This window comes from Nicotiana tabacum, chromosome 7 (genome assembly GCF_000715075.1).
Source record: "Nicotiana tabacum cultivar K326 chromosome 7, ASM71507v2, whole genome shotgun sequence".
NCBI classification, from domain to species: Eukaryota; Viridiplantae; Streptophyta; class Magnoliopsida; order Solanales; family Solanaceae; genus Nicotiana; species Nicotiana tabacum.
The window spans coordinates 2,672,592-2,687,517 of NC_134086.1; the positions used below are offsets into that span (position 1 = coordinate 2,672,592).

Here is a 14,926-nt window from a genome sequence, read left to right on the forward strand (position 1 = left end):
TATAGTACTAAATAATAAACATATTTACTGTGGAGTCCCATATGGATAAGCTTCTTCAGGAAGCTTATTTACAACGGAGTACTAAATGAACATCCATAATATAATATATTTATAACACTCCCCCTTGGATGTTCATTAAAAGATAATGTGCCTCATCAAAACCTTACTAGGAAAAACCACGTGGGAAAAAATCCTAGTGAAGGAAAAAGAGTACACATATTTAGTAATACGCATTGCCGGTTGCCTCATTAAAAACCTTATAAGGAAAACACTGTGGGAAAAACCTTAGTAAGGGAAAAAGAGTACAACGCGCATTTTACTCCCCCTGAAGAAAACCTTATTTCAAATATTTGAATCTCCGCATTCCAATCTTGTACACCATATTCTCAAAAATTGATGTTGGTAAAGACAATCTGCTGGATTGTCACTTGAACTAATTTGATGCACATCATTGTCACAATTTTCCTGAAGATCATGTATGTAGAATAATTCTGGTGAAATGTTCTTCCTTCTATCTCCTTTTATAAATCCTCCCTTTAATAGTGCTATGCATGCAACATTGTCTCCGTATAATATTGTGGGTCTTTTATCACATTCCAACCCACATGTTTCTCGAATGAATCACTGATCTCAATCATATGCATTCCCTGCTTGCCGGTTTGAAATTGAGCTTTACGGGTATCGAATAAATAACCTTCATCTGCATTATCAATACGATCTGCACCACTTTTGTTAGAATTAACAAGATAAATAAGTGCACCATCTACACTAAGATAGAGTATTTCAGGACCAATGAGCTCCTCATCCTCTTCTAGAGGTTGGAACAGATCCTTATTCACTTCAAGTGATTGAATATTCATTGGTGTACTTAATGAGTACACTTTGTCCATGTAAAAGTAATTTTAAGACCCTCTTGGAGCTCTTCCGGGGTTCCAATAAGATTTATGTCACCAACATAAACAGCAAGTGTAACAAATTTTGATGATATTTTCTTTATAAAAATATATGGACAAATAACATAATTTATGTAACTTTCTTTCAGCAAATATTTACTGAGAGGATTATACCACACGCGCACAGATTGCTTTAAACCGTACAAAGATCTTTATAATTTGATCGAGTACATTTCTCAAGACTTTGAATTATATGCTTCGGGCATTTTCAATCCTTCAAGGATCTTCATGTAGATTTAGCCAAATAAGTCATATAGGTTAAGACTTGTATCTAAATGGTATAACATCTTCAAGTGGTTGGACTGCTAGTCTGATCCTCACAATCTTTTACAATATTGTGCACTATATTGTATTAAATATATCGTCGACGATCATTTTGTGTCAGTTCCGAAGCGACATAACTTGTGGAGATCTCATCACTTTCTTTATTTTCAGGTACCTGAACTTTTTCGGGAGTTTCATGAAATGTTATGTCGTGGGCTCTTCTAGAGCTTATTTCCTCCTCATTATGATCATTAGCTCCTACTATTTTTCAAGGATTGTTACCTTTGGAACCGATTGGTCTACCACGCTTCATGCGTACAGTAAACTCTATCCTTCAGGGACTTTAATTTTAATAGGAGCATTTGCAGCTGAAATATGATATTTAATTTTGGATCAGCAAATGCTTCTGGCATTCGACTTGAATTATCTTCTAAGTGAGGATCATGATAATTCGTTTCATATAGCATATTTTCCAATTGTTTATTCCATCCCCCAAATGTTAGAAAAACTAACATATATCCCCAATCTTCTTTGGGAAACATATCTTTGTGTATTATGGTAGAGAAATTAATCATATACCACGAAACAAAAGATAGTAAAAATATTTGGTTTCTGATCCTAAACCAATTGTGAAGGGAGGACTTATCATATATTGTTGATCTGATGCATACAAGTGCTGCTATATGCAATTTAGAAAATCTTAGACCAACACATGAAGCTTTGTTCTCATAAAGCAATGGTTTAGCCATTAATAGGAGGTATTCAATGCTAAACCAACTTGGATATAAACCAGCATTATCAAGATGAACTGTCTTGATTTCATAATCTGAAAATTATGCTCTTAATCGAGAAAAGCAATTCCAAATGTCAAACTGCAGGTTGACAATAATTACACATGTAACCATCTCATATATGCACCTATAAGTGGTTCACATTATAGGTGAACGAGCTCATATTCACCTTTTATATATTTCAGAATCAGGGGTCTTAGTCCCAACTTTAGCTGGTATAATCAATCCATTATGAGAACAAGCAACACATGAGAATTCCTGAAGAATCTTCTAGTTCTTTAGTATATGCTTATCTGAATTCTCAAATAGCTCATTTAAAAATGGCAAATGAAAACTTCAAGTTTATCATGTCATGTGCTATCTCTTAGTAAACTTCTAGTTTACTATGGCATAAACTTTTGCTTTAGTAAACTTCTGGTTTACTGTGATACATGATATAGTACAAATTAAAGAATAAGGCGGGTAACTTCTCACATACATATTATTTTACCCCCTATGATTGTGGAAACATGAAGATTATCAATCTTCCAATCATTTGTAGTCTCTATATGATAGCCATTAGTATTAGTAAACTTCAGGTTTACTACAACATATGTTTTGACCATAATCATATAATATGAATGACATATTTGTATATAAGCTCTTCGAGAGCCTTCATTTATTATCCACAATCTAATATTTATATGGCACTACTGGAGTCATGTATTCTTTAGGCAAACATTTAGCTCTTCAGGAGTTGTTGATACATTTTGTACTATCAAATATTGCTCAGACACTGCTGGTGTCATGAGAGAAAATCACAATCAAATAAACAATTTAAAACAATTGTTTAAGCACACGAAAACTCCTCTTCATAAAATTTTTCCACTTCAGTAGGCAATTTCAATTGTGTTACTTCTTCAGGAGCAAATTTAAAATACGAAATATTGAGTATATATTCTCTCAATTATATTAACTCTTCTGGAGGTGAATTGTAATGTATTCACATCAAGAGCGCGTTCATATTTACCCGACTTATTAGTATTGTCACATTCACTTCAGGGAATGGATTAATATTATCAAAAGTTCTCATCCTTCAGTAAATCGAACATAATTATCTGAATGCGCATTAATCACATCAAATTGTGATGCATCAACCTCTTTTAAAATATTTACTACTTCAGGAGCAAATCGAGGCGTGCATTTAATATAGAGAATATTTATGTAGCTTATCTTCAATTGTAACCATAGAAAGCCTAAATTATCACTTCTGGTGATCATAGGCATATACCACTTCTGGTAGTTAACAAAATATAATTACAATGAGATATACGAAATATAACCACTTCTTGTGGTTGTATATTTCTTGCAAACTCTGCTAGAGTTTAAGTTGATCTAATAATGTTATCCATATTCTTCAAAATGACATAAACAAGATATATTATAGTAAACATCATTATCAAATCATAATTTTTCTTTATGTATAACAATTACATAACCATACTATCTATTACAAATAACAAAAATTAAAATATTTACTTTTCTACAGATTCACCACTGATTACATGACTTGTTTCTCCTTCTAGGAGTGCAAGGTAATCAGTTACATCCAAATGCATGAAGTCTAAATTATCTTCAGAAATAAAATTTGCTTCAACATTTTTCTTTGTCTTCTTTAGGGAGGCTTGATCAACCTCAACCAGGTGCTTTGGCGTACGACAGGTACGTGACCAGTGCCCTTTTTCTCCACATCTATAGCATGCATTTTCTGCATTTGGTGCTTGCACCGCTTCATGCTTTTGTTCCCTCCTTTTTCACTGCTGGTGGTGAGGAGTGTTCTTTGGTGCATTATTATTACCATGATTAGAGTTTCTTTCCCGACCACGACCATGACCACGACTGGGGCCACGACCTTTTCCACGTTTAGCCTAGTGAAAGTTCGTGTCATTCACTTCAGGGAATGGACAAGAACCAGTAGGTCGGCTTTCATGATTTTTCATTAATAGCCCATTATGTTGCTCGGCTATAAGAAGATGTAAGATAAGTTCAGAATACTTTATTGAATCTCATCTCTCGATATTGCTGCTGCAGGAGCATATTCGAGGCATGAAAAATGGTGAAAGTTTTCTCCAACATATCATGATCAGTAATATTATCACCACATAACTTCAATTGGGAAATAATTCTGAACATAGCAGAATTATACTCACTAATAGATTTAAAATCCTGTAGCCTTAGATAAGTCCAATCATATCGTGCATGTGGAAGAACGGCCATCTTCAGGTGGTCATATCTATCTTTCAAATTATTCCACGGTATGACTGGATCTTTAATAGTAAGATATTCCATTTTCATGCCCTCATCAAGGTGATGGCGTATGAATATCATTGCTTTGGCACGGTCTTGGTTCGATGCCTGATTTTTGTCTTTGATGGTGTCTGCCAGACCCATCGTATGAAGATGAATTTCAGCATCAAGCACCCAAGACATGTAGCTTTTGCCCGATATATCCAGGGCTATAAATTCAAGTTTAGAAAGATTTGTCATTATTTAGGAAAAGAAAGTTCTTACCTCAGATACTTTCAAAATATTTGCTCGAGATTGCAGAGTCTCGTGCTGATAACGTGTTATAAAATAAAGACTATAAAGTAAAGACAAGTATAGAGAGAAACTGATATATTATTCGAATTCAAACTGATGTACATAATGAACTGAAATCTCTTCTATTTATAGAAGAAAGGAAGCTGCTCTGTAAGCTGCTACTACAAGCTGCTGTGTAAGCTGCTACTACAAGCTGCAGTGTAAGCTACTATAAGCTGCTGTGTAAGCTGCTACTACAAGCTGCTGTGTAAGCTGCTGCTGTACCAGATATAGATAATCTTCTACTGAGAGCAATATTTATCCATAACGGATTACTGAATGGATAAGCTTATTATATCCGGTATGGATAATCTTCTACCGGGGGTAATGTTTATCCATAACCGGGTACTGAAAAGATAAACTTATTATACCTGGTATGGATAATCTTCTTCTACCGGGGGTAATGTTTATCCATATCTGGGTACTGAAGTGATAAGCTTATTATACCCGGTATGGATAATCTTCTACCGGGAGTAATGTTTATCCATAACTGAGTACTGAAAGATAAGCTTATTATATCCGGTATGGATAAACTTCTACTGGGGTAATGTTTATCCATAACCGGGTACCGAAGTGATAAACTTCTTCAGGAAGCTTATTTCCAATATAGTACTAAATAGATAAACATATTTACTGTGGAGTCCCATATGGATAAGCTTCTTCAGGAAGCTTATTTACAACGGAGTACTAAATGAACATCCATAATATAATATATTTATAACAATTAAATATTTATGAAATAATTCTAGTATATTGCAAGTTTAATTTAAAAATGTTTAATTACAAAAAGGTATAATAATTGTAATGTATATGCTTCTATATTTATTGCAATAAGAAATTCTGTACAAATCAGTGCCAGAACATGAACATTGGCGTGGGGAGCAACATTATCCGGTCCTTTGATGAAACAAAAGTTTTGATCAGATAAGGGCTGCAACACCAAATTGCTGCATCTCTCTAAGCCTCCATACACGGTCTTCCCCTAGTTGCATAGCCCAAGCATAGTGTACAGTGTGTATTGTATCCTAATACAGCAAGAAATTTAGCCATACCAGGGTTAACATTCAAATCTGGACGGAAGTCTTAGCTACAATGATGTTACTGCAGGTTGAGATCATTCTACAGCAGATTGGAATGCAAAAATGCTTAAGAATAATTGCTACTTGTTAACGCTTAACATCTTTAGTTTATGTCTAGTAACCCACTTTTGCGTATGAAAACCACACGTAGAAAAATGACGATTTGACCACAGGGATGCAAGAAAGCAATTTGATATCATGACGTTTGTATATGATACATAGTACCATATTGTCGAGCAAGATCAAAAGGACAGTGCGGTGCACTAAGCTCCTGCTATGTGCGGGGTCCGGGAAAGGGCCGGACCACCAAGGGTCTATTGTACACAGTCTTACCCTGCATTTCTGCAAGAGGCTGTTTCCACGGCTTGAACCCGTGACCACCTGGTCACATGACAACAACTTTACCAGATATGCCAAGGCTCCCCTTCGTTGCCCAGCAGGATCAATGAATTGAATTAGTCAATGCAGGACCAAGAGAATAACAGCAACCAATAAAAGGGATATAATACATACCTTTCCCCCTTCTTTAATTGAACCAAGTTTATCACGTATGCAGTAAACCTTCTGCGTCTTGAACTGTGGACATTACCCAAGAAAGATTACTACCAGGGGCTAAATCTTTTGAGCCTTTTGTTCTTTCAAGAGGTGGATTGATTTCAATATAGAAAATATTGAAGAAAGACTCTTACCCCCAAAATTATTAAGGGACTGTCTCCCATCATTTTTTTCTCCCGCACTTCAATATCCGAAACATGTAAAATCTGTTTCATTTTCAGTAGGGTTATCAGATTTTCTAGTAGCGTAACAGGGAAATTTGATGCTAGAGAGAAGCCATTCAACCCCTTTATGTAAGTAGCATACCAAATGAGAGGTGGTCACAATTCATGCAGAATTTTTAGTTTGAGCTAAGTGGAAAATCAGGGAGGACTTCAAATCAAGCCCACCGACTGTAATAGGCAGTGTCCAGTGCTTAACTATGTTGCTCGGACTCTCCGAAAATGTCTCCAGGTACGTATGAGATTCTCCAAAAGTAGTGCATTTTTGGAGGATCCGACACATGTGCCGCAACATTTTGGAGAGTCCGTGCAACATAGGTGCTTAACATATCAAGGCCAATCAGCAACAGTAAAAAGCACTATGTTGCGAGAACTAAAGCTGCAATAATGACACCCTACAACCCCCAAAAATCCATATACACATATAAAGCTGAAAAAATTAAAATCTGATGTGGCAACTTTCACAATCAAGCATTCCCATTTGGGGTCTGGGGAGGGTAGAGTGTACGTAAAGTGTACGCAGACCTTACCCTTATCTTAAGAAGGTAGAGAAGTTGTTTCCGATAGACCCCCGGCTCAATGCTGCTAAATTTCTTTAATTAATTTATTCAGTCTCAAATGCCAAATTTGCAAGAAAACAAAAGCAAATGGCGAGGAACTTCACAACTGATAATCACTTTTCTTTTTATCCTTTACTATTTTCTTGATTTGATGAATTTTGTGTTTCTTATCGTTATGGTTAAATCACTTCTGGCTTTCAATTTACTTACCTTTATTGATCTTAGTTGGAAAACCTTTTAGACAATTTTGTAGCGAATTTTATGTTATTGATCTTTGTGGTAGGGGCAGTGGCTACGACAAGAAGACGTTTTTACTTATGGGAGTGAGTGATACTGTTCCGGGGCTTCACAACCTTTTCTATCTGTGACTTTGGTTGATCTTAGTTGAATGTTTTTAGATAATTTTTGGTGAATTTTTATTTTTGTGGTAGGGGCAGTGGCTATGACAAGAAGATGTTTTTATTCGTGGAAGTGAGTGATACTATCTCAAATCTTGACCACATTTTCTCTGTGTCTCATTGTTGTCACAAACAAGAATTCTATTGAACTTCTCATTGTTACTTGTTCACAATTTTTTCTATCTGCTTCTAGTCCTTCATTTGCTTTGGGTGAATTTTTCACATTTTAGTGTTTTTAAAACCACCAGAAACTTATTTTCATTTGGAAATTAACACTTCTTAGCTCCTCTCTAATTCAAGGCCTTTAGTTTTCCTCCTTTTCCTTTGTTTTTTTGGTGAATTAATGTGCCAGTTTTTACATATTTGCTTTGACTGAATTTACTAGTGTATTTAAAAGCAAAAGAAAAAATGCCCCCCTACATGGTTTTAGACCAGGCTACATGACATAAGTCAGACAATTTCAAACATCCACGGCCGGAACAACAATAACAAGTTAACAACATACCCAGTCTTATCCCACACCATGGGGTCTGGGGAGGGTAATGTGTACGCAGACCTTACCCCTTCCTTGTGAGGATGCAGAAGTTGTTCCAATAGACCCTCGGAAAGAAAAAACGGCTCAACTGTTACTAAACCCCAAATCAACTTTAGTTCTATTCAACTTTTACAAGCTTTTGTCCTTGTCTAGCATGCTAATAGAAATCACTGAAAATAGATTTGTATCACAAAAAGTTTGTACACTTCATTTATTTTTGACACTGGGAATAGATTTATAACACAAAAATTATGTATACTTCACTTATTGGTAATCCCCTTTCCCTTCACTGTACTTATACAATATCCAAAATACAAGCTAACATAATAACTTGTGTTTATTCTTACCTTGTTGTCGAAAATGATACCCTGGCTATCAAAAGCTTGATGCTCTGCTTTACACCGCTCAATTTCCTCTTTGCTGCAATATTTCTTTAACACCTCTGTATCTCCCTAATGAGCCAAGAAACAAGATATCATCAAAGGATAAAAAAGTAACATGCATTAAGTGCGTTTGTTTTTCTTTTACCGTCACTTAATAGGTCGGAATAGATCCGAATGAATAAAACCTATAACAAATATTTAATATCATTAAAATGCTACCAATTCAATAATTTCCAGAAAGATAGATTTTCACTGCTACCCTTTCACGGCAAACAATGCCACCACCACCGCCACAGACCATAATAATTGCATAACCACCATTCCCAGTCACAACCACCACCACCTCTAATCACCCTATTCAACCATCACCCCACTAGCCACATTTACAATCATCACCACCAGTCACCACCATCAGCCACAACCATATATCGGCAACCACCACCATTATCACCTGCTGCCATTATTAGCTAATTATCACTATCATCTATCAATTAGCCATCACCACGACTATTAACCACTATTGTAAGTTGCCATCACAACTAGCTACTATCCACACCCACCACCATTGCCAGTCGGTAACCACCGTTGGTAGCCATCACCACCACCGACCACCATGTAAACTTATTCTTTCTAATATATTTTTGGTATAGTATTAGAGTAAAAAGTTTTTAATTTGAATCTCATATTTATTAAGTTTTAAATAAACAACACATTTTTCTATGTTCATGTGATGAGAAAACAAACGATCTTATCTATTTAGTATTCATATCTTAACACAAATATTAATGGTTTAAATGTGATTCAAATTCAAACAACGGCTAAATAGCACTAACTTTATTTTAAAGGATTTATCCGCCACTTAAATGTTATATGGTAAAGAAAGACTTTCTCCTCTATGTCCAACTTTGAAGTGATTGAAAAGTAAATGCGGAAAGGTTGCACACTATTCGCCTTTAATATTGAACCAAACAAATGTTATACCATACCCTTCCTAGCCAAAAGCAGAGCCAGAATTTGAAGTTTATGTGTTCGAAAGTCTAACTATTCCAAGTCAGTAGGTTGTAAATTAATAATTATGCATATCAGATAAATTTCCTAAGACAAACACAGTGTTTAAGTCAAAGCTACTTTGTTCGTCCAAACCCGAACCCATGCTTGTATCCCCGCCCCTACCTTCCTTTTACCTCTCCCATTTTCACCCCATACTAAAAAAAAAATCTGCCAATAAGCTTTAGTGAACTTGTGCATACTTACTTTGAAGAAAGCGTTAAGAACTGGTCGAATCATTTCTTGAACCTCATCAACAAATACAGGCAAAGAGAATGACCTTCACAAAAACATATTTCAAATATATAGAAAAACAAGCCAAAGGTGAAAATGAAAAGTCAAGCAAAAGAAGCTAGAAATCATACGGATCTCTGCTGTAAATCTCTTTAATTGACATTGCAGCTGAAGATTCTCCATCCATATTAGCACACATACTGCAACATTAAGATGGAAATTATAAGTTGATCTTAAATTGAACTCTATCCATAACACAGCTTTTAAAATGGTAATGTGTAGCCATACTCTTGGAGTTTGTGAACAACGGGATTATCACTCGTTTCAATTCTCTCACGAATATCTTCTATAATCTGTCATCCAGAACATAAAGTATTTAATATTACTTCACATTAAACGCATTCCAGATCAAGCCATGTATATTCTCATTGGATTAAACATAACAGAGGGAAAAAGTTGAAAATGAAAATCTATTACTAGCACAAAAGATAAAATTACGTTGAGAATCAGAGTGAAGCTCTTGGAAAGAGGGTGACCCTGCATCTGAGAATAATAAAAATTCAGTGCAAATTGGTAATATGAGAAAACACAACTTCACACGCATCTCAGCAGGGTATAATAAGCAAGAGATTACTTTTTCCTTGAAGGTTTCCCATTCCTTATTCCATTTTGATTGCTTTGATGGTAAGACAACAACATCAGTTCTTGTACTCCTCTCAAAGTTTGATGAAGTTTCTTGTATGGGCGCAGAATACTCGAGGTGCTTTCTCGTACCACGAGGAGTACCTTTCAACTCGTCCAATATTATGTCGTAGCCCTTCTTTGTAAATCCAACAGGTTTTGCTTCTTTTATTTTCTGAAAGAACGGCGAGACTTTCGATGAAGCAGCAGATTTAACCTTGCTAAAAACTGTTTCCGCACTATCACTGGAACCAGATTGTTGCTCATGTTGATTTTTTGCAGATGCAGACTCACTACTCTCTTTGATATTTGGACTAGAAGTGTCATAGTGACCGCTTGATCCCCGAGCTTCTTGCTTCCCCACTCCAAAGCTATCTTTGACCTAAATAGGAATCAGAGTCAATTGTCACCTCCTTAAAGAGTTCACCAACCTCCTCTTTCGTAACAGATATTTTTTCCTCCACATTGGCATAAACAACAACAACAACAACCCAGTAAAATCCCACTAATGGGATCTGGGGAGGGTAAAGTGTATGCAGACCTTACCCCTATCCCAAAGTGGTAGAGAGGGTAGAGTGTACGCAGACCTTACCCCTATCCCAGAGGGATAGAGAGGCTGTTTCCGGGAAACCCTCGGCTCAAAAGACAAATTGCAATACTCAAAAGGCAGTGACTTGAACTTGACAAGTTTGAAGGAACTTTTAGGATTTGAAGATTGAAAGATCAATATCTTTATTTTAATTCTATGAAAAGAACTTAGAAACCACACAAGACGAAGATACAATTAAACGGAATACTAACAGGATAAAACTCTACAGCAAAGCAGTGTTATATGAGGTGCTGAAAGTGTTTACAACAACAACAAACCTAATGTGTTCCCACCAAGTGGGGTCTGGGGAGGGTAGTCTGCTCGCAGACCTTACCCTTACCTAACAAGTAGAAAGACTGTTTCCAATAGACCCTCGGCTCAGGAAAAGGTGCTGAAATTGTTTACACTCCATAAAGCTGAATGTCTACTTAATCTGACTTGTTGCTGCAATTTAAAGTTTGTAAATATGTCATGCCTGGACTTCCTTAGCTCCCTTCATTTTGCACTAATTGCATCCTCTGGATCCCCCCTTACTCTTTTTTTTATTTAATCAACAAAAAAAAGGGCAAAGACTAGAAAAACAATTGACAAAAGTTAGCAAGGCATACCATCTTAATACCTAGAAGAAACATTGCACAGCATGATAATCTCATTCAGCAAACAAATATTAGACAAGCACCAGATCAACTGACGGAGGTTGCACTAATACCTTTTTTGTCGTAGCTTCAGCCTCCATCCAAACACCATCCACATGTTTGTAAAGCGTCCCCGTTGTCTGCTTCATTCTGCATTAGGCGGTTCACCATTTCAGGGTCCCCATTGGAAGTTCTACCAGCCTTGACATACAACAGTATGTCTCGGCCCCTTAAGGAAAAGGTTAGAACCACCTTAAAATTATATTAACAGGATATCTATAAGGCACCTTGTTTTAAAATCTTCTTTCACCCCTTTCAACTCCTCAGCTTTCTCCTTCAGTTGCTTGACAGACCGTTGGAATTCTTGATTTCTGTAGCCATAAGCATTGATGAATAAACCCAATCGCACTAACAAAGCCCCAGAGCGTATAGATAGGGAGGGAGACACAAACAGCTTAATAATTACTAGTAAGATTAAGAAGCAGTTGAATTCTCTCCCTTGTCACACTTCAAAAAATACCAACATGTCCCCATACCACCCACCACAGAAGAAAAAAATGAAATGCTCCGAATCAAGTATGCTGATACTGCATTGCCAAAGATCTTATTACTCTATCTCTTTAATCCTTTCAAGGTAATTCTCATCTCTGAAGGCATTCTAGAGTGGGAACTAGTAATCGATCCCATTTCTTCGCTTACTGCTACTATTCTGAAAGTTTTGTAAATCGATTTTCTATGTGGATAACCGATAACATGTTAATGATTCATTATTATGAGGATTTTTAATTAAAAGACTAACTAATACAGGTTCGTTCTAAACACTATTACTTATTCCAAAGTGACATGCACATGTCCTTTTTCTTGTAATTTGACGCTTAAAAGCACTTTTTCTGGCCAACTGTTTTTATTAATACTAACAAAAGCACTTCTCAAACAACAGCTCCAACATACTTTCACCAGAACACTTTTCATGATAAGCAAATTTTGGGGACTTGGCCAAACAGGTTAATTAATAAAGTGATAGTACCTGATTTATGCAACAAAATAAAAAAATAGCAACTCCTCAATTTACGGACTGTGAGCCAGTGTTATCAAAGGCGAAAGGCGAAAAGCGCAAAAAAGCTCTAAGGTCCGTTGGAGCTTTAAGCGCAAAGCGTAAATAAAGTATGGGTTTTGATAAAAAAAAAAAAAGGCTCAACCGGTGAAAAAGTAAAAATATGCATAGTAGTCCAAGACTAATCATTATAAGCATGAATAACAAATATATGAATAAAGAAATTGAAAAAAAGTTCTTGATAAAGTGAAATATCAATTGTTTAAGGTCGCCTTTTCAGGGTGTAAAGGATTACACCCGTTGGCAAAGAAAGTATGTGTTAGAGCTTTGATGCGACACTAAAGCAAGCGCTCAACGTGTTTTGAGCCTCGCTTCAGGGCTTAAGCGCGCCTTTGACAACACTGCTTTGAGCTAAACACAGCAAACCCGACATTGATAATCCAAAAAGGGACAAAAAGAAGTAATTATCAGAACCAATTTGCAAGAAAAGCAACCACTAAATAGCAAAAATACCTGTAGACTTCGCCTCTAACCTGTTTGGAGAACTCATTGAATACAGTATAAGGACGAATACCCACATACCTCTCTGCTCCAATCAACCTCACCACCTTTGCATGCAAACACAAAAATATAAAAAGAATAAGCAAAAAGCCATTAAAGCACAAATTCAACAACCCTACAAGAACGAACCTGTTGTGGTGGAACTAATATTCGCCGGAAAGAAGGATTTTTATAGACAAACCAATCTCGTACGAGCTTTCTGCTAGCCATTGGAACCTTTTGTTTCTTCCTAATAATAATAATAATTCTGACAGAGGAAGAATGTCAAAGATTGCTTTTAGGGTTAATGTATTTTATTATTGATCGTGTGTCGCCAAGCTTCTAAATTACGGAGTAGTATATATTTAAAAAAAAATACACTTTTTAGTGAGTTTACGTTTTTTTTAATTAATAATTTAAAAATTACTTTTCGGCTGATTATCAAGCTTTTAAAAAGTATTTTTAAATATATTTTTCTCAAAAAAAAAGTAGTTTTGAGTGCTTCTCAAAAATTACAACTACTTAAAAATATTAATTTTTAAAATTTGACCAAATACCTTAACTTTGAAAAAAAAATATTTTTGAACTTAAAAAGACTTGACCAAACAATCGATTCAATTGAATTACCTAAATCAATGGAGCCGGGTTGAAATTAGCTGCTTGGTTGGATGACCATTATTACAAACCTATGGTAAAAAAATTAAGTACGTTTAACGACATTATATTAATTGACCACATACATTACTCCCTTTGGCCCATTTTAATTAATTTTTTTGAGTTCACAATGTTTGATTTTTTCATATATCAAAAAGGAATTAATTAACTTATTTTTTTCAAAAATGCCTTTGCAGTTAAGAGCTTAGTAGTATTTTATATATTTTCAATGAATAAATTAAGGCTAATATAATTAATTTTATTGTTAATTATGTAAGAAAGTAAATTCTTTAATATGTGTAAATATATTCAAAAAATTAATTAAAGTGGATCGGAGGAAGTAATAACTAGTGATCTCGAACTAACATTAGAATATGTTAGTCACCGATTATCGTATAATTCATTTTTACATAATATAATAGCTATAAGGAGCAAATACTAAATTCCATTGAAATCGAGAGACCCTAGTCTATAGAAAACTCACACTAGTATAGATTCTAATAACTTAAGGAATTCATTGGCAAACAAAAGATTCATCCATCCTTACATTATACTCTCTTATCTTCATCAATAAACAACTAAATATTATGAGATTATTAGGTGTTTACTATTTATACTATAAGGTTCAACCGTAATTATACAATGCCTAAAATGTTCCAAAGGTGAGCTAAAATGACCAATTGGCCGAAATAGATTGCCCCGATCGCGGTGCCTTATGTCATGATCGCGGTGGAGGGTCGTGATCACGGTGATCAGTGCTACGATCGTGGTCAGAGGCGGATTCAGGATTCAAATCTTATGGGTTCAATTTTAATGTTTTTAACATTTAACCCATTATATTTTTAAAATTATGGATTCATATCCATTATTTTTGCAATTTTAATGAATTTTTACATATAAGTTTTACTCCGCGTCAAAAGTTATGGGTTTAGTTGAACCCGCAGTTAGTATATTACATCCGCCTCTGATCGTGGTGACGGATCGCAAAAAAGATCAGCCAGAAGTAACAGACATGTATGTTGAGAATCCAAGAGAACTATATAAAAATTGATAATGTCTAAAATTTGATTATAAAATAGGATCGGGACACATGCATTACTGAAAAGACAGAGGAAATTACAGAGAAAGTGTCAA

The 14,926-nt window shown here is 35.4% G+C and overlaps 1 protein-coding gene across 1 annotated transcript; it reads right to left on the reverse strand.

The window, feature by feature from the left end:
* Positions 1-5,387: 5,387 nt before the first annotated feature.
* LOC107804069 (mitochondrial import inner membrane translocase subunit TIM44-2-like) lies at positions 5,388-13,460 on the reverse strand. The gene is made up of 13 exons (XM_016627889.2): positions 13,289-13,460; positions 13,112-13,206; positions 11,832-11,915; positions 11,619-11,694; positions 10,274-10,702; positions 10,138-10,182; positions 9,928-9,992; positions 9,771-9,839; positions 9,613-9,685; positions 8,323-8,427; positions 6,396-6,467; positions 6,220-6,282; positions 5,388-5,652 (listed from the first exon to the last, which is right to left on the reverse strand). The coding sequence occupies exons 1-13, from the start codon at positions 13,367-13,369 to the stop codon at positions 5,548-5,550; spliced, it is 1,362 nt and encodes a 453-aa protein (XP_016483375.1). The 5' UTR covers positions 13,370-13,460; the 3' UTR covers positions 5,388-5,547.
* Between the last annotated feature and the right edge of the window lie 1,466 nt (positions 13,461-14,926).